At 40.1% G+C, this 27,057-nt stretch overlaps 1 protein-coding gene across 1 annotated transcript in view; it reads right to left on the reverse strand.

Moving 5' to 3' along the window:
- Positions 1 to 7,698: 7,698 nt before the first annotated feature.
- The window catches only part of LOC103179303 (golgin subfamily A member 6-like protein 1), a 40,483-nt gene continuing 21,124 nt past the window's right edge, over positions 7,699 to 27,057 (reverse strand). Inside the window, exon 3 of the mRNA XM_007894523.2 lies at positions 7,699 to 9,304. Within this exon, the coding sequence (XP_007892714.2) occupies positions 8,376 to 9,304 (929 nt within the window). The 3' untranslated portion in view covers positions 7,699 to 8,375. The remainder of the gene's footprint in view (positions 9,305 to 27,057) is intronic.

Here is a 27,057-nt window from a genome sequence, read left to right on the forward strand (position 1 = left end):
AATAATCCTTGCATTTGGTATAGCACCTTATGCAGTCATCGAAACGTCTCAAAGCATTTCACAGGATTTTACTGTTAAATTAATTCCCTGTGGATTTTTGTAGACAAACACCACAATGTGCAATTTGCCTTTACCTGAATAGATTTCTTTACCACTGACTCAGAATAAGAGGAGAATTCTATCCTGCAATCATTATTCATGGGTATATGAATAATATACCCATGAATACACTCGATATGTGCCAATATCCAAGTGATTTGGAAGGCAAAATTATGAGCCTTTTGGGAATCATACCCTGCAAACTTTTTGCTAGCTATGAATTGTTAATCCTTGGCCATTTAATCAACATCCGTGGTTCTAAAAGCATAAAGCAATGGGGAATCTTGGTGTAGAAGAAACAAGTTATAGAATTATAGAATCATAGAATCCTACAGCACAGAAGGAGGCCATTCGGTCCATCGTGCCTGTGCCAGCTCTTTGAAAGAACTATTTAATTAGTCCCACTCCCCCACTCTTTCCCCATAGCTTTGCAAAAAAAAATTTCAAGAAAAATATCCAATTCCCTTTTGAAAGATATTATTGAATCTGCAGTGAATTTTTCAGGCAGTGCATTCCAGATTGTAACAATTCACTGCATAAAACAAATCCTTCTCTTCTTCCCTCTGGTTCTTTTACCAATTTCCTTGAATCTGTGCCCTCTGGTTACCCATCCACCCACCAGTGGAAACAGTTTCTTCTTATTTACTCTATCAAAAGTATTTTTTTGTACAAATTGGCGAAATAGATGGAATTCCTTAATAGCAGCTGCCAAAAAAACACATTAGAAGAACAGGAAAAGGGAAATGATTTTATTGCAGAGGGAGGAGCAAAACAGGACCAATGTTCCTTGTGCCAATTGCTATTGTCAGACATTAGGGGTCTATTGCCCACACCATCCCAATCTGTTGTGATCCACACACTAGTTCCATTTTAAGTATTGTTAAGTATTGTTATTCTGCCAATGGTTGAATATTCTCTCTCAGGTTTAAACCTGCCAAGGAATAATTCCAGATGTTTGAGTATTTTTATTTAAGGACTCCAACTCCTATTGGAATCTTCAGTTTGTGGATCACTTTGACCATAAGAAAACCCAATTAGAATTCATGATGATGTTATAATCATTGAATGAAAGTTGACCAACTCTGTTGGTCAACCTTACAGATTTTTTTTATACAGTATATTTAGTGTGCCCAATTATTTTCTGTTATACTGCATGGAAGTCCTTCTTCCCCCTCCCCACACCATAAACCTCCATACATGTCCTTGGCTTCTGCTAACCTAATAAATACATCTTACACCTAGTTTCCTGGAGCAAAACATCGAACAGTTTGCTTACGGCTGTAAATGAAACCATATGGCAATGTTTATTTTAGACACAGGGATTAACTCCATCAGCAGAAATAGAGCTCTCCCTTGCTACTTAGACTAATGTCCTAATTCTGAAACGTAATCTCTTCGTAATATGTATTGCAAGTCAAGCATTCACCACTCTGCCCTCTGAATTCCCTGTAAGTAAGTCAACTCTTGACGGAATCTCACCAGTCTAAAAGAGATATCGGGGATGGAAATGCCATGAAATTCAATTTAAAAAAATTGGGGAGAATAATTCAACAACAACCACTGCATTTATATCGAGTCCTTTAAGTGGAGCAGCGCCTCAGAGAGTTTAACAGTGGCCGAGCAGGGAGGAAGAAGGAGGTGACCATAAGCATGGTCAAAGAGGAAGGTCTTCAGTCGTGACCTAAAACAGCAAAAACAAATTACATTTGTATAGCGCTTTTCACATCAGGGGCAAGAGGGGAAGGAGGGGGCAAGACCGAGGGATTGGGGAAGTGATTTCCAAAGCTTTGAGGCATAGACTGAAATTCAGTTCCTGAAGGACTGTGAAGGTCATTTTGTGATCATCGTTTTGCTTTCCAACCTCAGTTTCACGTTTCATTTAACAATGTAGCGCTCCCTCAGTTCTGAACTGGAATATCAGCCAAAACAAACCATGAGCTCAAGTCCTAATGTGAACCATAGTTTGAATCTTTGACCTTTTGACCCACAGGTGAGCTTGCAGCCAAACCAACCAAAAGTGATCTATTTAAGAAATGTTCCAGGTTCAAATGAATCTCATAAATAAACAATCATCTCCACAAGGTTAACAAATGTCTTCCATTTACTGCCATGAGATTTATTCATGCGAGATTCTATTTAGGGTGTGTGTGCAAATCCACTGATATCCAGCGAGAAATTCCACCTGTGCCTACATTTACTCTATTTATTCCAGCATCTTGGGATGCCCTCCCGACGTGAAAGGTGCTGTACAAATGTAATTTTGTTGTTGTTGTAGCATTTCAGAACATCCAGAATTTGGCAAAATGTTGTATTCAGTCTTAACTTCGAAGGATTTTTTTTCTTGCTCTTAAAAGAAACTTACTTGAAAGCGTAGGAGATCTTCCTTAAATGTGAACAGTTTAATAAATTTAGGCTCAAAGGAAGACAGAATTTAGGAATGTTCCATAATTCTCCTCCATCATAAACTTTGGGATAAAATGGTCTTAAGTGGGATTTCGAGCGATCAGTTGGAATCAAAATGTTATTTCAGGCGTTGAAATAGAAAGCTGGAGCTAAGTCATGCTGTCAGCCTGTTGCCTGGAAAGGATCTTGGCATGTTAGCAGATTAGATATCTCCTGGATGCAATGGTGGCTTATTTTGACCAGGAGCTAGTTTGCACTTTAATCTGATGGCAATGTTGGTGCTCAAGCTCAGTTTGACCTTGTACGTGAGGAAGCTTGTGGTTGGAGAGCATCTCCACTGGATATAAGAGAAAAATAAGCATTAAAAAAAAGTACATGACTATTAATGGAAAATGTTGTGGTTTCTCCTGATGTCCTGGTCCTCGATGGAATTTGGGAGTCTGATGCTAACTGCTCTTGGCAAGTGAGAGCTGACCCTTCATGTCTGATCCTGTGTGGTTTACACGCGTGCTGTGGCCAGTTCTGTGCAGGGAATATCTGCTTGGCACGACCTCTCGACACGAAAGGCGCCGTTTGAATGTAATTTTTTTTAGTTGTCTACAACAACTTGGCTCGGTTGGCACGTTTCTCACCTGTGGGTCAGAAGATTGCTGGTTTAGAGTCTAGGCTGACGCTCACAGTGCAGTGCTGGGCTAGCGAGCACTGCATTGTCAGAGGTGCCATCATTCGTGGAGACCTGTAGCTCAGTGGTTAGAGCACTCGCTTTGCAAGTGAGAGACCTGAGTTCAATTCCCGGCAGAGGGCGAAACCTTGGGCAAGTTTCCTTACTCCACACAGAGCCTAATAATAATCCCTCCAAAACCAAAAACAATAATAAATTGGTCATTTTCAATCCATGACTGTTTGTGGGACATTGCTGTGCGCAATTGGCTGCCGCGTTCCCCCACAAATATACAGTCAATTCACTTTACAGTGTGTTCTGTGAAGCGCTTTGGGACGTCCTCCCGACGTGAAAAGCGCTATATCAAATCCAAGGATTATTATTATTATTATTATGTCCTGACTAACAATCCTCTGGATAAATTGATCATTAATTTCAACAAATACAGTTACTACAGACTAAGAAAAACTCTGTGAAGTGCTTTGAGATGTTTTAATGTTATAAGGTGCTGTATGAAATCCAAGGATAATTTTCATTATTGTTATTATTAAGTTGTGTTGTAAAATGTTGCAAATATTTCTGTTATAAAATAAAAGGCATACAAACGCTATTCAAAAGAGTAAGACATAGGGTTGATGCAATGCTGATAAACTACTTGCATTTTTTTTGACTGTCAATTGTGGTTCGAAATATTACCAGAAGTTCTGTACGTTGGCCATCATACAATGGATCCACAAAGCAGAACTCATACTTGCTTATAATGAGTTTCTTCCCACATGAGACAAGGATGCTGAATAGAAAGAGGATTAATGAAGACTTAAGATATACACCATTTATCAAGCCAACTTGTGTAATATTAAAATGTGGCATGTCAGCCTGCAGGAACATATTCATCATTTTCCAGAAATGAAATACCTCTTGCTGCCCTGTATCACTTTTTACACCAGACAATTTGAGATTAGTCCAGGTTAACTTGTTATTCACCAAAGTCATGAAAAAAGACAATACAGACAAAAACACAATGCAGAAGAATCTGATAAATGTTTTCTTCCAAAGTGAGCGTGGCCACGAGTGACCAAGTCTGTTTTATTCCACGCCCCAAACAGGTGAAATAAAAATCCATTTAATTTTTTTAAATAGTTGAGCTGTGCAGATAGACAAATACTCTGGAGTTTGATTATCTCTTAGTTAAAATATGATTTATGTTTATCCTAAGCGACAGAGGTGTGCTTAAGTTTATGGTACAACAACCACATTCCATTAACAGAGCGCCTTTCACGTCAGGAGGACATCCCAAGGCACTGTATAGTTGGGTCAGGACCTGAGCAAGGGGGAAATGGTCAGGGTGAGGGGAGGGAAGGGAGGGGGTGAGGAGGGGGTAGAGAGTCGAGAGGGGAGCTGAAGGCACGGTCAAAGAGAAAGGTCTTGAGACCGGCCTTGAAGGAGGAAAGGGAGGAAGCGGCGAAGGCACTGGGAGTATAGAGTTCCAGAGCCTCGGGGCTGAGAGGCTGAAGGCCCGGCCACCGATGGTAGGGCGGTTGGGGCGGGGGATGTGGAGCAGACCGGAGCCAGAGGAACGGAGGGTACGGGCAGGTAGGTAGGGGGATAGTAGGTCGGAGAGGTAGGAGGGAGCGAGGCCGTGAATGGCCTTGTAGGTGAGGATGAGGATCTTGAATTCGATCCTCTGGGGGATGGGGAGCCAGTGGAGGCGAGCGAGGGTGGGAGTGATGTGGTCCCGAAGCCTGGTGCGGGACAGTACACGAGCTGCAGAGTTCTGAATGACCTGCAGTGTGGAGGGAGGTGCCGGGAAGGCCGGCGAGGAGAGAGTTCCCATAGTCCAGCCTTGAGGTGATAAAGGCGTGGACCAGAGTTTCAGCAGCGTGAGGGGTGAGGTAGTGCCGTAGTCTGGTAGAAAAGCTTTTCTGAGTTCCTGATCTGATCACGATGTGAGGTGACCTTGAAGAAGCCCTTTCAGCCTATTTGATCTTAGTTTTTTCAAATAATGCCAATGGGATCTTAAAATCCACCTGAACGGACAAATGGGACCTTGGTTTAACATCTCATCTGATGGACAGCTCCTCCAACCATGCAGCAAACTCCCAGCAATGTATTAGAGTGTCAGCCTAGATGATAGGAATTCAAAGCCCTGACATGAGGCTTGAACCTAAAATCTTCTGACTCAGAGGCAAGAGTGTTACCAACTAAGCCAGGCTGCCTTTCCATTCATGCTAAACAAAGCAGCAGTTACCAATCCACTGAGAAACTCTTGCTATATGCTCAGTTTTTTCCACCAACCTGTTTCAGGAGTTTTGTTAAGTTCCATTAGAACAGTCGTTAATATTTAAATTACTTGCAGGTCACTGATTTAAGATTGGGGTTGCATTGCTTAGTCTTGCAGCAGGGACTTAATCGTGTTTCAACTGGTTTTAAATCTTACAATGTATAGTATTTTTCAAGTGTACTTGGTCGCTTGAATGAGATGAATAAACTAATTTTATGATCCCTTTCAGATTAATTGACCTCCTTCAGTAAGTTACTGAAAACATTTCACACATTAGATGAAAGTCTTAAGATCTTAGAACATGGAACCGCATTGTTGCGCTGTCAGTTTGCAAATCTGATTAGTAAGTTGAAGTCATCCTTATGTAATGAGGCAGAACCCTGAACGAGGAATCAATTAGTTCATATTTGGAATCATAGAGATTTCCAGAACAGAAAAAGATCATTCAGCCATTGAATCCATCCTGGCTCTTTGAAAGAACAATCCATTCAGTCGCATTTACCTGCCTTTTCCCCCTGCAAATTATTCCTCTCTAGATATCTACCTCATTCCCTCTTGAAAGCTAATACGTATTCTGCTTTATCCGCCCCAGGGCATTCCAAATGTTAGACATAAGGATCTATATCAAATGCAAAGATGATTATTATTTTATTTATTGATGGATTGGTGACAATGGAAATGATTGCCTAATAGATTAGTGAAGACATTGCAATGCCTAGATTTACTTACTCCTGCACTATTCCGCCTTACAAGCAGCTTCATGTGAGTACTTTGCTGCAAGAGACGGTGAAGTTTATCTCCATGAGTTTAGAATGGGATTTCTCATTATAAAGTCACAAGAAACTGGATTGTTACTTTAATAATAAATAATAAAGGCACTATAGCAAATACTAGGATTATTATAAAATTGACCCCACAATCTAGAAATATCTTAATATTACATGTGGGTTTTTTTCAGAAACACTCAAGAACAATGTATCTATAATTACTTTTAATTTCTTCTTTGACTGTAAAAAACAGAAACCGGATGAGTTAAACTGCCCAAATATCTGAATTCCTCAATAATAGTGAATAACAATCTGTCTGTAGCGACATCCGGTCATAGTATCCCTTTACAATAGCTTCTCAGCACAAATACATTGAATCACAAAGACAAAAGCTGCCTCCATAGACTGCTGACGTGTCATTCAGCAAAAGGTCACCCTAATCTTTTATGCCTTTCATGACTAATAATTTCCTGTTTTCAATTTCGGAGAGGTCGTTTTATATCGATTTGCTCAGTATAACATTCGCACAAGTCTTCTGCTAAAGCAGCCTGCAATGCAATCAAAGCTAAAGTAACAGTCCGAACAGTGCCTTTGCAACAGCAGGTACAAAACTTACAAGTTATAAGACTCTACATTAGCAACTCTATCTCTATTGTGAGACAAATTAATTGTATGTTTTCATATAACATTGTATCTGGTAAATGAACATGATGTGATCTTTTTAAATTCTCTCATTATAATATACATATGCAGAATACTACAATTGATTAGGTTATGATAGAAATGTGCTGCCGCAAAGAGAGAATGTGACTAATTTACCATTAAGTAAAGTTGGTATAATCTTGACCAAACCATTCAGCGATTTGAAAGACTTGAGTGCTCCTCTTTGAAGGAAGGTATTTCAGGAGAGAAATTATACCAGGGTCCAGACTTAGACTTGTTTATTCTTAAAAGAGCCTACAGAAAACCAGCTACAAAATTAACACTGAATATAAGAGTTGTCAGAAACCCATTCCATAACATATCAAACATTCAAACATCAATGTTGTACCTTCAAAGAAGAGTCCAGCCATACAGTCGCTGAGTTGAATGAACAGTTCATGAAACACATTGTTTGAATGCAACCTGTGATAAGATTCCTATGGATGAGCATTCAGGATTCACATATGAATTCTCTGATCTTTATTTGAGGATTACTCCTCTTCCTAAGTCCCAGGTTCAACAACTGACTCTCTGATGAGATTTTGCAGTACGATGAGCAGTCAGATGCTCTAAGATTGTTCAAATAAATTTTCAGGCTTTCATGTTTTGTTGCTGGTAACAGTTCGGCCTCAGCCTGGCTCAGTTGGTAGTACTTTTGCATAGTCTATGCTGACACTCACTCCAATGCATTGTTACTCCAAAAGAGAAGGGAGTTTCTCCCAAAGTTCTGGTCAACAATCTCCAAATAACAAGTTGGTACATGGCTGTTTGGGTGACATTGCTGTGCGCAAATTGACTGCCACATTGGCTACACAATACACAGTTGCGAGATTTTACTCTGTGAAAAAACTACAGTAACTCTGTAAGTACTTAGGAGTAACAGTTATAGTGTTTCTTATCCCGTTCCTTGTCAGTTAACACAAGCCGCGAATCATACCCTATTGTGTCAGTGTGTATCATTTGTTCTGGGGGAAACTGTAAATGTCCATTTCCCGCCGGTGTATGCTGTACACTTCAAAATATTCAACTGAATTTTGAGAGTCAAGCCGCACTCCTCAGCTTGCGGACTTTACAACTGTTTTTAACAGTACAGCTGATTGTCAAGTAGTTCGTTCATCCAAAATCTGTGTCATTAAAGAAGTTAAAGAGTTAAACTGGGAGTACTTGTGAGGAATAGCTGAAAGTGCAGACTACCTGGATCTAATGTAAAGTTCAGTATACATCAAAGTGTGTAGTATTTTTTGAAAGAAGTGTTGAGCACTTTGAAATATTAAAACAGTTGCCCATTTTTCCCAATGAATGCCAATATAAAGTGTCCAGACACTCTGAAAGACGGTTTCTATTCCATAGTTGTGATGTCCAGATTACCACCTTTCGCTTACCAACAGGACCCATAGAGTCTGTCCGTATAAATGATTTACACTTTTTAGGTTATTATGCTACTGGCTGTTCTCTGAGAGACTCACATGTTGTATTTCTTCAGCAATTCATTTTGCCAGTGCCTTTGCTTCTTTGCAAACTTTGGGGGTATTTTAAAGTTTTTCAGATCTTCGATGCATTTCTGGAGCTCTGCCTCCAATGTTTGTTTCTCATTATTATTGTCATTTTCGTCCATCTCTGTGGTTTTCTCCATGTTGCTTTTATTTATGTTTGAGTGCTGCTGGCTTAGCAATTTCTGCACTGGGTCTTTAGTTTTTTCCATTTCCATTCTTTCCTCTTCCTCTATTCTTTCCTCTTTCTCCATCTGTTTCTCAACTTCTATACGTTTCTCCTCCTCCGTCCTTTTTTCTTCCGTCCTGTTCTTTTCCTCCATCCTTTTCTCCTCCATCCTTTTTTCCGCCATCATTTTTTCCTCCTCCATCCTTTCCTGCTCCATCCTTTTCTTCTCCTCCATCTTTTTCTCCTCCTCTATCCTTTCCTGTTCCCTCCTTTTCTTCTCCTCCATCTTTTTCTCCTCCTCCATCCTTTCCTGTTCCCTCCTTTTCTTCTCCTCCATCTTTTTCTCCTCTTCCATCCTTTTCTCTTCCATCCTTTTCTCCTCCTGTATCTTTTTCTCTTCCTGTATCTTTTTCTCCTCCTGTATCTTTTTCTCCTCCTGTATCTTTTTCTCCTCCTGTATCTTTTTCTCCTCCTGCATCCTGTTCTCCTCCTCCATCCTTCTATCCGCCTCTATGCGTTTTTCCTCCTTTATCCTTTCCTCCTTCTCCATTCGTTCCTCTTCGTCCATCTGTTTCTCCGCTTCTACCCATTTCTCCACCTGGATCCGTTTCTCCGCTAGATTCGGTACGGTTATCTGCAGTGTGTCCGTGTATGTTTTAGTGTTCTCAATGGTTCCATTCATTTTATCCAGCTCCTCTGTGACGCCAAGCAGTTCAAAGGACCTGTTTGTAACTGCAGTAAAATATAACAATAAAAAAATTACTGATTAGACAAGCAATCGTTTTCTTTTAAACTCCATTCACTGAATTAAAATCTTTTGAAAATAATTTACTCAGTTAAAGCCGCATGCTAAAGGGTCATTGTTGTTGAAAGCAATGGCATTCTTGTACTTTAAGCTAAAATACGGTCTAACATGACAATCCATTGATTTTTAAGAGCTTGTGTTCCAGTTTGCAGTAATATAACAAGCACAGATTGGGAAACTGCTTTGCTAATATTTCTGTTTCTATAAGCAACTCCATCCTAGTTTCTGCTCTGCCACTCACTTTCAAACTAACTGCTCTGGCCTTGACATCCTCCGCTGCTCCTATGAATTTCTAAATACACTTCACCTGCGACAGGTTACCTTTTTCATGAGTTTTTCCATCTTCCACCTTAACTTCAACATCACCCAATTTAACGTGAGACCAAGAGTTACAGGGAGTGCACAGCAGATGTGTCTGAGGAGGGGTGAAAGTTAACATTAACATGTTGAGGTATTTGCCTGACCAATTTAAACTGTTCCCATTGACTTGCTGTGTTTTGTGGTTTTACTCCAACAATTTGGATGGTGGCCCTTGCGGAAAGCCAGACTCTGAAGCCTACTGTATTACTGTACATTTGTGAGTTGTTAAGAAAAACTGCTCTCTTTGAAAACAAAGTTAGCTGAGGGATACATTTCAGAGGAAAAAGTCAACTTGAAAGAGTTTAATTGGGTTTCTTTCTTGGTTAATGATACATTTACTTTGGTTTTCCCTCCCAAGGAGATCATGTGTCCTCTTTTAATTGGCAGAATGAAGAAGCTCCTCCGCAACATCAGATATGGTTTAAGGACATGGTCCATAAATTTGGTCATTCAATCCATGACTGTCTGTGGGACACTGCTGTGCACAATTGGCTGCTGCATTTTGCCCACAAAATATACAGTTAATTCACTTTACCGTATATTCTGTAAAGCTCATTGAGACGTCCCAAAGACATGATAAGCCACTATATCAAATATAAGGCTTATGGTTATTATTATTATTATGTGGATGGAGTTTTAAACAAACTAAACAGAATACCACTCAAGCAACACTGAGCCATTGAAACCAAGAAACTCATCGTATAACTCGTAATTTATCAAGTCATGGAGAGCCCAATACTGCAGATTTCTGAGTCAATATCTTCTCTTGTTTTAACAGTGTACTAATAAGGATATCATTGCTGTGTGAATGGAACACTTTTCTACCGTGAGCATCCAATGCCATCATCAAGCAATCTTTTAAGCTTATCCCAGCCGGGTTCACAGAAAGACTCTCTATACATTGTTCCAACATGGTTTGCTATACATTACTCTGAACCAGTTTTCCTTAGCTTCAGAGGAATGCATTCACTGCTTCCAAACGAACTTAGTTTACTTTCAAATAGGTTGTGTGCTACTGCGCAACCAGTCACTAACCCGCTCTTTGGAACTCTCAATGCAAATCCCCTACCCCTTGCCTCTCCTTTCTAAACCCTTCAAAAAAGATTTCTCGTCAATTGAGCCTTCAGTCAACTCCTTCCTACTCTGGACACAATTTCCTACCTTACTCGAATCTCATTCCATCTCTAATTTGAGATGAAATCCTACCTGGAAGATGCTATTTCACCCACAAAATATACAGTTGATTCACTTTACAGTGATATTCTGTGAAGAGCTTTGAGAAGTTTCAATGATGTCATAAGGCGCTATATCAAATGCAAGGATTATTATTATTATGCAAGTACAAGTTGTTTTTGTAACTGTCAGCAAATTTGTGCTTTAGGTCAATGCTCACTTAAAATTACATTAGGACCATCTAAACTCGTATCACTTGGAAACTTTGCAACCACCAAACAAAGCAAAACTTCATCTGTTTAGCCAAACTGTTTTCAAACTCCCACAGGTGAAAGGGCAATGTTCTAACCCACTGCACTACTCAGTGCTTATAATTGAATGTTTGTGTGAATGCCCACTTGGAGGTGAAGCACGATTCAGTGTTTTCTATTCGGTCATTGAGCTGGGATGCTGCTCGATCCAATCAGCCCTGCCTGCCTGCTGCTGTCATGCTTAACAAGTCCCAGAACTGCTTTCTTGAAACAAATCAGCTTCTGCTTTTTACTGAAGACCTTTGCTTCAATCATCTCACTGGAACGATGTACAGCATGCATCTGGGAAATTAAACCCTCAGCGATTTTTTGAATTTGAACATTTTGACCCTGACACAGTACAAGTGGAATCACATTCCTTAATCATTCCTCTGACAGCGTTAGAGTTAAGTGATTTTTTTTGCCCACAAAGTGGTGAAATGTCTAACAACAGCAATAAAATTACATTTGTAAAGTGCCTTTCACGTCGGGAGGATGTCCTAACACAACAGTATAAATTGGTCCTGCTGCATATTGACACAATTGCATTGTGCAAATTAAAAATGTATACCGTTTTACTCAGGAAACTTTGATGTTGAAGGCCGAAATTCCAGCAAGTCTTAACCTACAAGGCCATTTTGTCTTTAAAATTTAAGCTTGTGTAGAATTACAGGTAAACTCTTAAATGCTGTCTTCGTTTGGAAGCCAGTGTTTGTAATTGCACTGCAATTCCTTTGTTTCTCAGTAGAAGATACTCATTGACTTTTTGTAGTGTTTTGTACCAATAATGTCAGCCCCCCACGTGTCTTGTTTGGCTAGTGGAATGGAAAGTAACACAAGATAAAGGGCCAGGCTTCATTTGTACTCATTCTACTTAGTAAAACATTACACAACATTGCTTTTCATGTAACCTGATCATGCCTAAAGAGTCTGAATATTCACAGCACTGATTGCTATTAGGACTGGGGATCAATTTATCTATGGGGAGGTCATCACAAGAGAGGTTTAGATGAAGGAGGCTCTTCTGCCCATTTGATTTCATCCTTCCAGAATACCCAAACAATATTGAAATTTTTTTTTAAAAAAATGAATCCAGTGTCCTGGCCTCGGTCACCCTTCCTAGTAACTTGTTTCAGTTGTTAATTACAATAATAATTTGGTCACTCAATCCTTGACACTGTGGGACACTGCTGTGTGCAATTGGCTGCCACGTGTTGCCCACAACATACACAGTCATTTCACTTTACAGTATATCCTGTGAAGCGCTTTGAGATGTTGCGAAGACGTGATAAGGCGCTATATCAAACACAAGGATTATTATTAGTAGTTATTCTCTGGTAGAGAAATACTTCTTGGTATCTGGCCTCGAATTACCATTTACAACCTGTTCTGCTGTCTCATTGCATCCTAAAGTATTATTCTAATTTGAGTTTCTCAGCGCCATTTAAAATCTTATATAGCTCCATAAACGACGTTCGTGGGACACAGCTGTGCACAATTGGCTGCCGCGTTTCTTCCACAAAATATGCAGTCAACTCACTTTACAGATGTTTTGAGATGTCTAGAAGTCGTGAGAAGTCACTATATCAAATGCAAGGATTAATATTATTATTATTATAAGATCCCCTCTCAGATGTCTACTTTCAAGATGATAGGGATCTGTCTCTCCCTCTCTCCTTCTGGAGCTGCTTCTCTGTTTTGGTAGGCACCAGTTTGCAACTCACTCACACATACTGCAAAGCCACTGCGCTGTAAGAAACAACATTTTTGACTCTGCCATTAGATTGTTGCCCTCAAGCCGGACAGAGCTTGAAGCACACTTGCTGTCAGAGGGATGTAGGGAAAAATCCTCATTGTGTTCAATACCTATTGTGGGAATTCTTCATGTCAGAGAAAAGTGAACCTAATCCAAAATGGGCTCAAATCCAAGTTAATAGTATTCTGTTTGCTTCCTTGCCTCCACCTCGACAGAGAAATAAAAACTAAGTTTCAGGATTTCCAGCTTGTGACAGGGATACAAGCAAACCTCAGAGTGCACCTGAGATCAAAACAATTTACCCAACAGCAGATACACTTGAATTTGAACTTTGAATGTGAACTTGTTGTTATTTGAGTAGATCAGGTTTTATTTGCTGGTTTACAACTGTTCATTTTTATTCATTGCGGTATTCATAATGTTAGTATGAAGGACACAAAGCAACACTCACCAAGAATAACTTTTGCACTCATTGTTGTACGTTTCACCCAGACTTTTATTGTAACACAACTACTATAAAATCAGAGTTCTACAATTACCACCTCACTTCTATTATTTCATCTGACTTTCTTTTGTATCCCCAGATCTTGCTGACAATCTCTTAATTTGCCTGAATTAACTCTACTGTGGTTCAATTCGCCAACAAAATATGCAGTCAATTCACTTTACAGTATATTTTGCGCAGCGCTTTGAGACAACTAGAAGGCACTATATCAAATGCAATGATTATTACTATTATTAATTCAACATTATTTCTTCAAATATTGTTGAATTGAAATTTGTGTGATTTCCAATTATGCACTAAAACTTCATCAGCTCTTCTATTCTGCCTTTCAATATGTTAGTGCCAGAAAGCACGTCAGAGAAAATCAAAGCTGTTGATAATTGTTGGAATTAGATATTTGGAAGGCAAAATGTAAAGGTCGTGTTCAAGCTGTGGGGACATGTATTGAATAAATAAATCTCCAACCATCTGCCATGGCTGACTGGTTTTAAATATCATTCTCATTGACTGTCCTTTAATAATTACACTTGCATAGTCACGTTGTGATCCTCTCAAATAACTTTTAATTGCATTTACTCCCAGCTGATTTACTCAAGAGCTCCAGAGCTTGCCATACTATATGGTTTTGATGCTCCTTCAGGGATTGTGAGTTTAATGGTGATATTTTCAAAACTAGCTTTGTGGGTTAATTGTGACTACCGGCTTATGAAATGTACAATTTGCAAAAACTTTGCTCATGTTCATGTAATCTGCAAATATTGCATTTTAGAACCCATATTTACAACAATTACTTACATCTCCATACTATAGAGAAGTAAGAAATCTTGTCAAAGATCATTCTACAGATAAGGCATCGCCTTATCATTCTGCTGTACAAGGTGACATGGTCAGTTTGGAAAACTGCTAGGTGGTGAGCTATCCGAGGTGAAAGTGGCAATTCTGGCTTCAAGCTGAATTAATCAACATTAAGCAATGTGTCCAAGGTGTCAGCCTGGCTCAGTTAGTACTATCCACAAGTCTGAGTTAGATGTAGCTCAGTATCAAATGCAAGGTTTATTATTTATAATATCTGCCCAACACCAATTGAAAGTCGGGCCAATTGAAATTTTCCAGATCTGATATCACCTCAAAGAGCTGCAAAGACACAAACACAGAATGACTTCATTGCCCAAATAAAACAAGCTGTTTGTTCGAAAATGAAATTGTCTCCAGTAGCGGCTTCTGCTTTATGAGCTTATCAATCTTCAGGCCAAATGAGGGGCTGAGGCCATGACTGAGAGCAGAAGCAGTGCTTATAAGAACATTGAACCAGGTGTAACAGTGCTGAGGGATTAGAGATGTAGCTGCACGCTAGAGCTACTGATGTGATCACTCATACTTTGAAGAGCTGATCTCAGGCTCTGTTTGCTCAGGTCCCTATCAGCATGTAGAAAAGTTTATTTCATCAGTCTGGATACTACATCAAACTGGAATCTGGCATAAGATTGGATGGTGTGCTAACATTTCTGTTATCTAGTATCTCTCTCTATCGAATGTAACCAAAAGAGCTTTAGAATACGCCATTATTCATTAAAGTGCGGTGAGCGAAAGAATGTGAATAGCTTTTATTATTATTTTTCAGAATCTTTGTTCTTTTGAGAAATTGCTATACGTCCACTGCCTGTGTCAAGGGAAGAGCTGATTGTGGTACAGGGACACTGATGTACAGAGTGACTCTGTGGTCAATCACAAACAGTCACATTATTGACTAGCTATTAAAGGAGATTGAAATGGTTTGAGAATTGGCTGAAAAGAAGGAAGAAGAGCGTTATTGTAATATAATCAAATGCTTTTAACCATTCCCTTTGTTCTTTTGAAAATTATTTTAGATCCTTGCCCTTTAGTTACTGACCAATGGAAATAACGTCATCCCTATCTGTGGGCCACAGGGTAAGAGGATAATATAATACTGTCCTTTAAGTGGAAATATTTAGGCAAGTTTTGTTCTGCTTCTGTTAAAGTTGCTAAGAAAAGAAATTGTCCTCATTGTAATGGTGTATTACCCACATGTTCGCTGCCTGGTGTTCCCTGGTGGTTATGAGGTGCTGGAGAAGGCCAAGAGGTGGCAGCACCTGGTATGTGGGAGAGCAGATAGATTCCTGGCTCTAAAGACTTTTGTTTGTGTTCGTCTCAAGCCTGAGAAGCAGGAGTAGAGTTTCCAAGCAATTGCTAATGAACAAAATAGAGGCCCAAAACATTTATTCCCAGGAGGAATTCCCACTTAACCATTTGAACCCTGTTTGTGGGAGGCTGAGTGATAGATAGCAACTCGCATTGAGAATTGAAAATTAAGTTTGGCCCAAGGAACATTGGCAGCCATTATAGGTCTGGCTAATAATCATACGGTGGTCCTTTGAGACTTCTGGGAGACTTTGTTTTCAGTTTCATAAATAGGGAAAGAAAGAAATTAGGACAGAAACCAATGCATGGATTTTGTAAAGAGATATCCTGATAACAGCCTATTTACGATTCCCCCAAAATGCAAGCAAGAGGACCCAGGTTCAATTCCCGGGCGGGGTGAAACCTTAGGCAAGTTTCCTTACCCCCACCCCTTACTGTTTCCCTAGCAGTAAATAGGATCACTTTCCGGGGGTAATAATCCCTCAAAAAAATGTCACTAAATCCACGACTGTTTGTGGTACACTTCTGTACATAATTGGCAACCGCGATTCGCTCACAAAATAGAAAGACAATCCACTGTTCAGTATATTTTCTAAGGCATTTTGAGACGTTTCGATGATGTCATAAGATGCTATACAAATGCAAAGATTATTATTATTACCACCATCATGGCTCTTTATCAACAACAACAACAACAAACAAAATGGCATTTGTTTAGCGCCTTTCACATCGGGAGGACGTCTCAAGGCGCTGGACAATCAATGTTTCAGACCCGAGCTGGGGTTCGGGATCGGGGAGGGTGGAAGGCAGGGGGAGGGATGGAGAGTGACCAAAGGCACAGTCGAAGAGGAGGGTCTCAAGACCGGTCTTGAAGGAGGCAAGGGAGAGGGCAAGGCGGAGGGACTACAAGATGGAAATCCAGAGGGTGAGGGCAAAGTGGCAGAAGGCCCGCCAGCCATTGGTGGGGGGGATGTGAAGCAGGCTAGAGCCTGCTGAGCGGAGGGACCAGGAAAGTTGGTAGGAGGTTAGGAGGTCTCAGAGTTAGGGGGGGAGCAAGACCGTGGAGGGCTTTGAAGGTGAGGACCAGGATCTTGAACTGTGTGATGGGAAGCCAGTGGAGTCGGGTGAGTGCCGCCGAAACTATTCCCACCACTAGTCCATTGAATAGAAGGATGCCCAAAGCTACAGGGGACTAATAACTGCTACTGGAGGTGCTCCAGGAAGAGAACAGAGGTTTGAAAGGAACATTCGCAGTTTACATGCTTATCAGCAAGGAACAAGATACCTAACGCAGAAGGGGCTCGGGACCCTTCAAAGTAGGGGAGACTCCAATACCCAGTGTCAAAACAAGTCAGAAGGATGCCTGCCTGAAGCCAGAGATGACTGAGAAAGACAAATAGTAGAATGAGTAGTTGTCAGTGGGACAGTGTGCGATTGTGCTGAATTATTCTATTGCTGCCACTGGCAACCCCATCTATAATTATTTCAACATCTGATGTGACAAACTGCATTCATTAATGCTGCCTTCAGTGCTGCTGCTTTACACAATAGTAATAAATATGCTCATCTTGTGACCTACACAGCACACTGCAGGACTCAGGACACACAGCGGGCACCAGAAATAGTTCCTGCACACATTGCTTCAGTCACAGTACTTGTTAATGCAGCAGTTTCACACCTCCTAATAATGAGCGCCAACCAATTTAAGTTGCTCCGATTTGCTTAAAGTGTCTGAGTGTCTTCATTGCAAACACAGAGCAATTTTTCAATGAATTGATTTCGATTTTTTTGTTTTGAAAGTTATAGAATCCAAAGGGTTAAATGTAGGGTCATGTCTTTGGGACTCTGGGTGTACGTTATACAAAAATTGGGCATTGAAATATTCCCATTATCTACCTAAGGGGGCAAAAAATAATAGGGTTAATTTTGCGATATTTGTTAATGGATTCTTAATTAAGGAGTACATGTCGGGACTTTTTTCAATAATTGGAATTAAGTCACATACTTCAGTCTGGCTCAATGGCGCCAGTCCAAAAATGATTTGAGTTGTAGCAGCGAATCAATGTCACCGAATCTGGATTTCTTAATTAAAACATTTCTTAATTAAAGACCATAAAGTGGACTCCAATATTTTTTAAAGTCTCCAGCCCTTGCAAGAGAAGTGGAATGTATTTTTTTAAATATAATCCACGTGTTATTGTTGCAGTCTGATCTTTAGAGCAAAGCTGTTCAGCTAGTGCCAACTGCAAGGCTCCAATGGAAGGCAGAAGTGATCAGCCCACTGTTTGGTTCTGTCCATCAATCAGGAAAGATCAGAGCCTGGAAGATCAGCACCAGCTGTGTGCACAACAGTCATTCTGGCTGAGTTTGTATTCTCCATGTGAAAGTCAGCACTGTTCCAGCTGCAGGGTTGTGCAACAGTGCATTGAATGCATGCAAACCACCCAATTAAACTCAACTCCTGGTCTATTCTTTGGCAGGTTTCCAGTGGGGCCGCAGAGAGGAAATGGCCCTATAGGGGGTGCAGCAAAAATTGCTAAATTCAATAGTCCCATCATTAGAAAACCATAAGAAATGATGGAGTGACAAAAGGCCATTCAATCAAACCTGCTCTGTTCACAGACCACACAGACCTACTTTATTGTGTACCTCATCCATCTATTGCATCTCCTTGGGAGGAAGTTCTGCAAAGCTAATCCCTCATCCAAAACGGTAATCAAGAAATACACATTCATCGATCTTCGCACTTCCTGTTAAAACCTCGCCTCCTTAACTCCACAGATAACATTTAAATTGCCCCTTCCTCCCAACCCCTACCACTGAAGATGTCCCTTGAGTCTTACCTTAAAATGCCTCCACTAAAATTTCCCCATCATCTCTGTGATCTATTCCTCTGTCCAAAGGACAAACTCCTTGGACCTTTCCACAGAAGCATCTCTAACCCCTTGGAAGACCAGTGTGCGGTGTAAGAACTCACAATAATCAACTAACTACAAGTGAAGGGAGTTTCTCCCGGTGACCTGACGGAGACAGATAAAGTTGGTTATTCACTTCGTGCCTGTTTGTGAAACATTCTAGTGCGCAAATTAGCTTACAGATTTGCCGATTAATAGTCACTGCATTTTACAGAAATTCCCTGTAAAGTTATTCGTGACATTTTGACATTATAGACACTCTAGTAAAAGCAAAGATTATTATGATATCTGCCTGACCAATGTGGAAGGTGTGAGAAACCTTCTGCGTATACTGATTGAAATAGAGAGCTGCTGGTTAATATGGATTAAACAAGCTTAAAAAACAGTTACACCTGCATGGTGGAGTACAGCCAACATCCTTTGTCATTACCAAGGTTAAAGTATTCAATCTATAATATCCAAAGCTAGAGGGAGCACACATTTGCACACACTGTCTTCCCAACTACATCTAAATGATTTCTTAATGTTGTGCATACAGTCATCAGCTAGGATCAGAAACATTGTCAGCCATGGAAGCTCCCAGGCGTTCAACATATAAAAGTGAATACCCTCTGCCCATTAAAGCAAAGAAACGTTTCTCCCTACCTACTCTTTTCTTGAAATAGTATCAACTCTCACAGGCGGTGACATTCTTAATATTTTTCAGCTGTTCTTTTACTTGCATTAAAACGCCATTGGATAATAGGAACCAACAGAATTTCTGTTCCAGTTGTTAAAAAACACATGTGACACCTCACCAACAGATTGATGTGCTATCATTATTCCGCGGGTGTAGATGATAATTTAATTGCCCAGCGATCTGATCGTTTGCTAGAAAGAGATTATTAGGGATGCTAATTCAAACCATCTATTAATCGTCTGATTCACAAAAGGCACAGTGGAACTCATTTAAAACTCACATCGAAAGCACAATAAATAGACCAATGTGCTATATATGAATGCTAATCTTTCCATTTAGGGCTTGCAAGCACCTGCAACAGTTAGTTTCCGAGCCTCTCACATTGGTGAGAGGACTTTTATACTGTGCTGTCAATGGTACAATCACCCACACAACATCCGTGAACACAAAGTTGATCCCAGTGCCAATTGTGTGGCTGCCACTTTGTTCAAATATAGGCAGCTAAATGGCTATTAGATTTGTTTATACAGTTAATGTCATTCAGTGATGAACCACATCTTCACAGATATGCACGATCATGCCACCAAAGGAATTAAACTGAGTCAGACTACAAATAAATAATAATAACAGCACCATCCTTCACAGTACGACTGTCCAATGCAACTTAAGACGTGAAAATGTAACATTTCATAATTTCAGATTCACTGTGAATAAATGTGCTTCTGAGCACAGGTTTCTATGGATCAACAGTAATGGGGCAAGGCTGGCTTGTGATGGGGGAGATGTCAATGTCTTTGTCACTGAGCAGCTCTTCTTCAGAGTCACACGGGGGATTATTGTTTGCTGATCATTTCTTTGCTTGCTCTTTTAAACGTGGTCAGCAAGAGCTCACAAGAACAACGCCTCACAAGCTTCTTATAAAGTGCGGCAAGAGGAAGGTGTGAAACATTACCATAATGCGTTGAAGTGTCAGCCTGACTTAGTTGATGGTTTGGGGGTCAGAAGGTTGTGAGTACAAGCTATGCATCAAATCTGGAGCTCACAGGCTAGGCTGAAGCCTGATTTGTCAAGAGTTCTCAACTTTTGGATAAGACTGTTAAATCAAAGTGCTGCCTGCTTGTTTTCATATGGACATTAAAGATCCCAAAAGGGAAGAATTTAATTTCCCATCAGTAACATACCTTACTTTAATAACCGCCAACCAGTTACTCAGTAAAATGGATCATTCACTTCATGGCTGTTTGGGGAACATTGTTCTGAGCCATTTGCCTATAAAACACAGTCACTACACTTTATTAGTAAATCCTACGAAGCACTTTGAAATGTCCTCTTGATGTGAAGGACGCTTTATCAAAGGCAAAGATTATTATTATTGTAATTCTTAGAACAAACTACATCCTGGCAGTAATCTCTTTAAGAGATTCCGTTCCACCTCAATTTAAATATGATTTAAAATATGAAATCTTAGATTATGATTTGGAGATTTACATCACCTTTTCATTTCCGTCAACAATGTTCTTTTTTCTTTTGCAGTTATCTTTCAATTCGACATCCTGACACGGTAACATAGAATGACAGAGATTTACTCTTATCTGTCTGAAATCCGCTTGCCTGTCATTGTCCCGGTCAGAAATGTTTCCTACCTCCTATCTGGCACATCTAAAACTGTCAGACTCGGAATAATGATAAGCTGATTACCTTTTTTTGGCAAAAATCTAACTTTTTATGTCCCAGCAGGGCTTTGTAATAGATTTCCAGTATTTTGTTTCCTGTGGCGCTTAGGATAGATTTTCCAATAATTTCAGCATTAAAAATATCCTTCGATTCTAAGTGGAAATGTTATGTGTAACTCTAGTTGATGAAATGTTTTGGCCATCGGTTGCTCAGGCTCTGAAGAGTCCTAAAGAGGACGTTTTGGTACCGAGAGCGCACACCACACAAACCAAAACAGACTTGTTAGTTCAACAAACCTTCACACTGAACAGCCCTTTAACCATCTGTTTCCCCAGGCAGGCAAATCCCAGGAGCTGCTTATTCCCATTTTCACTGCAATGGTTTTTCCCCTTGTAGTGAGTGCTGCTGCCTCCGCAAAGACCATTGGGCCTTTGAGTTTGAGCCAACCTCCAAGTTTATCATGTGTGAACGTATCCGTCACCAAGCTGTCCTAGTCCATCTGTGTCTGCCTGGTTTATTAATTATTAGTAGTAAAGATAAAAGTGCCCTGATTGCGGCAGCAAACGTTTTGTTTTAAAACAGTCAAAATAAAATGTTTTGATTTTAATATGGAAGCAGCACCTACTACTGAGTTAACACAAGGTAGTGGCAGCTAAGAGGGTACCCCTGTGTATTTACACATTCATTTATTATTTTGTATCTCTTATTCTCCGCTTAAATGGTTGCAGGCTCTTGCCAAGTCTACTCTGTGACAGGGCCACCAGCTGTAAGACTCTGACATGACGTGGCATAGGTTTGACTAGCTTCAACCCAGTTCTTAATTAGCGCAAGCCCACAAACCTAGCCAACTAAGATTCAGTGGACACTGGCATTGAACTGACTCGAAATTGCCCAGCTCACTCAGATTCTAAATTTAGACTCTAAATTGCTGCCTCCAAGTCAGAAGTTGGTTATGGGTTCAAGCCCCAAATCAGACTTGGAATCACAGTCTAAGATGCATTGTTGGAGATGCCGTCCTTCGGATGAGACATTAAACCGAGGTTCCGTCTGCCTGTTCAGGTGAACATTAAAGATCCCACAGCACTATTTGTAAAGAAAAGGAAATTTCTTTCTCCCGGTGTCCCAGCCAACAATCCCCCAAATAAAATTGGTCACTAACTCCATGGCTGTTTTTGATTGTGCGGGTTTCACTCACAAGATACATAGTCACTCCACTTTACAGTATACAGGTACCATCCTTCGGAAAAGATGTGAAAACAAGATCCTTTCTCCCTGTTCAGGTGGACATTAAAGATCCCATAGCACTATTCACAAAGAAATGGGAGTTTCTCCTGCTATCCTGGCCTATAATTCTTTAGATAAAATCATTCACATTATGGCTGTTTGTGGGACATTGCTGTGTACAAACTGGCTGCTGCATTCACCTACCTGCATTTACCTACACAAATACGCAGTGACTACACTTAACAATAAATCCTGTGAAAACCATTGACAACAGTCGCTTCATTAAATGTAAGGAATTATTATTATTATTATTATCATCATCATTAAATAAGGAATTTTGGGACCAACTAATTTTGCCGCTCAGAGCTACTTGTCAGCCGTGTATCCCAAACAACATGAATAATCATCACCAGAGCAGTGATAAAGCTGCCTTGTTGGAGGTCTCATCACTTTGCTGAGCTGCTAATGCTTATTAAAGATTTACAGCTTGTCAGCAGTGTTGAGGAGAGAGGCTTTCTCTTATGATGCACTTTGGAAACGCATGACTGTACGGCGCTAATTAAGCATCACAGCTTCCAGAACAAGGCCCAAGTGAGAATTGGAATCAGCAATTTGGAAAAATTATTTAGTTACACTAACCTGTCTCAATTAAACGACAATTTAGATTTTGCAACAGAAGGCACACAACAGGGCACGTGTGTGGTTGCAATTCTTTCTTAGGTTGCAATTCTTCATAAAAGAACACTTTCCCAAGCGGTTAGGATTATAGTACTCATCACTGCATCTTATCTTCAGCCCCAAAAAGACATCTGACGTAAAACAACCCACTGCAGAACTACAAACAATAACAGTACATTGTAAACTAAACTGAAATACAGTTGGTATTTAAAGTCATAAGCATTTGTTATCTAATCAAGTTTCCATTTGTGTGCTAATGAAGCTTTCAAGATTTCAGAGTCTAATAATACTTGAAATGTTGCTATAATTAGTGAAGAGCAAGGCTGTTTTCAGAGTGCAATAAACATACGTTCACAGCATTAAATGCACTTTCGCAGTACACACTCTGTAAGTACCATTAAAATCTTCTCGTGCTCAATGCTAATGGGGTTTTTCAGGTAACTCGTCCAGTTTGATGATATTTCAAGCAAGTTGCATTTATTTTTCAATTCAACTTTCCAATAAAACAAAGGCAAGTGTCAGAAATTGTGGATTCAAGCACCACATCTGGTATTTGAACTCATAGTCTAGGCTGTAAACCCAATGCAGAAAGTGGGGATCTCCCGCCATATTTTGGCTGAGATGTTAAACCACAGTCCTATCTGCCTGGGTGGGTATTAAACAACATCTTGTGACACTATTTATAAAGAGAAAGGGGTATTTCCTGGTAACATGGACTACAAGCCTCCAAATTACTGTAATTGCCCTTGGTCATTCACACCAGCCATTTTTCTCCAGTCACTACAGTAAGTACTTTAAGATGTTTCAACCTTCAAGACTCTTTCAAAATGTAAGTTCTTTAAAATGTACAGCTTCAATGTCACAGGAAATTGAGTTACACATGTGAACAGCTATTGTGCCTATCACAATTAACTTTACACAGTCATCATACAATAAATGTTACTTTAGTCAGATTTGGGAAAGAATAATAATAATAATCCTTGCATTTGATATAACGCCTTATCACATCTTCGAGACGTCTCAAAGCGCTCCACATAATAAATGATTAAAAATGCTGGTATCAATCTCTGAAAATAGCATTTCATTTATTTATGTTATATTGTGTCCTAAGACCAAGAGACAGTCTGGCTCAGTTGGTAGCACTCTCGCCTCTGAGTCAGAGCTCCACAACAGGACTTGTAACTTTCACAGTCTTAGATGACACTCCAATGCAATGCCATGCGTGTGCTGCATTGTTGGAGATCCGTCCTTCAGATGAGACGTTAAACTGAAAATCTGTCTCCCTGACCAGGTGGACCTGAAAAATCACATGTCCCTATTCAAAAGAGAAGGGAGTTTCTCCCAGAGTCCTGGCCAACAATCCCCCAAATAAAACTCACTCCTTTGTTATTTGTGGGACATAGCTGTGAGCAAATTGGCTACTGTGTTCGCCCACAAAATATGTACAATCACATCGGTTTACAATATATCCTGTGAAGCACTTTGAGACGTCTCGATGACATGATGAGCCACTACATCAAATGCAAGGATTATGATTAATACAGATGTTCACCTTCTGTCTCCAGCCTTTTCCTTGGTAATGAAAATCATGACTCAGGCAAAGCCGAATTCCTTCAAAGTTATGAATTTGTCCCAAAAGGATAGCATTTGTTTCCTGGAAAGAGATTTCTGCCCCTCGCGTTAAAGACACACAGAGCTCTTTATTAAAAATGGAAAATTATGCTACAGAGTTGCTCCAGATAAGATCTAACTCAGCTGAAAGAATCTCCACAGCGCAGAACTGTTTGAGCAAATGTCTTGTTATCTGGGTGCTTGCCTTTTTCCAAAGGTAGTGAAACCGCTATAAAAAATAACTGCAACTTAATGACGGTTCCTATCAAGAGTTATAGCAGAATGATACAAGGCAGACACAAGATGTGGCACGTAAGCACTTAAAAAATCTGGCACGTAAGCCAAGATCCAGTCCGGCTACACACACTGGCACGTATAATAGATCAGACTGATCCTCCAGTGTTAAACCTAGGCGGCACGCTAGAGTCACAGGTTTCAAGGCTGATATGAAAACTAATGGTTGGCTTTTTTACACATAGACTCGATTGCAATTAAGACACTGAAACGTAGAAGTTAAAACTATTTTGTAAGCTAGAAATAGTAAATGAACTCCACAACTCTGCATTCTTCGTGGCTCAGTAACTTGCTATTTTAATTCCATAACCCTTTGTAGAATCTACAAGATCTTTGTGGTGAAATATTTCAAAATTTTGGCATGTAATTGGGTGGAAAATGTGGTATGCGATGTGCTAATTATATCACATTTTCAGGGTAGTGTTCTTTCCTCTGCATCTGCTGTTTCATCAGTACTGCTATGGTCATTGTTCCTCTCTCTATGTTCCTCCCAGATGTCACCTCTGCCACCCTACTCATTCTTTGATACACCCCATTGCAACCTCACTGGGTTGAAAGCAAAGTTAGGTATTCGCAATTTGCTGCTTTATGAATATTGCAAATCAAACTCATTCCAATCTATGCAAACAGTAAAAGCTGCAGTGAACACAACAACTCCAGGCTTGTAGCACATGGTAATGGACAGAATTGGGCAAGGTGTGTCTGTGTGAGAGTCCCACACCATCCAGCTCACTGTTCTCCTTGCGAGGCCCACTTCAACCTACCTGGATGTTCATGACCTGAACCTTGCCGCATGTCCCACACTGTTTATTTCAAGAACTAGTCCAATCTACTTGTCTCTCCATCTCTTGTCTCATTTCTTATCCTGCTGATTATAACCCAAGAGCGCGCAAGTCTGAGTGCAAGGAAGTACAAAAGTACAAGTCCTGTAGCACAGTGGTTAGGGCACTCACCTCGCAAGTGAGAGGACCCGGCCAGGGTGAAACCTTAGGCAAGATTCCTTACTCCACATGCCTCTGTTTACCGAGCAGTAAATAGGAACCTTATTGGTATTTGATCGGCAGATCACTTTCCGGGGCTAATAATCCCTCCCCAAAAAATGTTTTGACAATGTTTGCAGGATAGTGCTGTGCGCATTTTGCCCACAAAATGCAGTCAATCCACTTTTCAATATATTCTTAACGACATGATAAAGCGATATATCAAATGCAAGGATTATTATTATTTTTCCAAAGTGAATCTTCAAACTATTGCTGCGTACTCTATCAGATAAACGCAGTGACATCCCTGTGTATTTTGTGCAGTGGGTTTACAAATAACAGCAAAAGCACAGCTTTCAAACAAAGTATTGGATCAAAGGTTGCACAAAAAGTGAAACAATATATATATAGCCCGCACAAATAAAAATGTTAGTTTCATGGTGAAGATTGTTCTGTGATTAAGTGTTCCCCAGGATTGCAAACACTATAACATTTCTATATAATAATAATCCTTGAATTTGATATTGCGCTTTTCACAACTTCTAGACGTCTCAAAGCGCTTCACAGAATAGACTGTAAAGTGAATTGACTGCATTTTTTGTGGGCGAAACACAGCAGCCAATTGCACACAGCAGTGCCCCACAAACAGTCGTGGATTGAAGTGACCAAATTATTATTGTTTTTTTTCTTGAAGGATTATTATCAGGCAAGGAGAGTAAGGAAACTTGCCCAAGGTTTCGCCCTGCTGGGAATCGAACCCAGGTCTCTCGCTTGTGAGGCGAGTGCTTTAATCATGAGCTATAGGACTCCACATCTGTAAGGACTACATGATGTTTCTATTCAATCTCTGAGCCAAGCGAACCCGAGAAAGCTTACTCAGCCTTTGTGTAAGTGTGTGTTTGTGTGTGTGAAGAAGGAGTTATAAATCAGAGCGAGATAAAGAAATTCCTAATGTGTGAAATCCATCACAACATTGAAATTAATTTCAGAGAATCATAAAATGTTCACAGCATAGAAGACTGAGTTCGGCCCATTGTGTCTACGTTGGTGCTCGTTCCCCCACTGGAGCTATCAACTCTAATTTCATACTAATGCTAACTCCCTATAGTCTTGAATATTATTTTTTCTCATTCGTTGTTGAATTGCTGTTATGCACTAAGCTTCAACAGTTATTTGTGGTAGAGCATTCCATATCCTAACAACCCTCTGCGTAAAGACAATTCTTCCAATCTCCCTGTTAAACCCAGAAGGATGATCAATATTAGAGAGATTACAAATAAAAACTCACGTTCTTTTACAAGAAATACCAAATCACTTTTGGATGGTAAATTATACTTGCAAATAGATATAGAGATATTCCTCAGAGCTTAGATTTACTCTA

This window comes from Callorhinchus milii, unplaced genomic scaffold (genome assembly GCF_018977255.1).
Source record: "Callorhinchus milii isolate IMCB2004 unplaced genomic scaffold, IMCB_Cmil_1.0 Scaffold15, whole genome shotgun sequence".
Lineage (NCBI taxonomy): Eukaryota > Metazoa > Chordata > Chondrichthyes > Chimaeriformes > Callorhinchidae > Callorhinchus > Callorhinchus milii.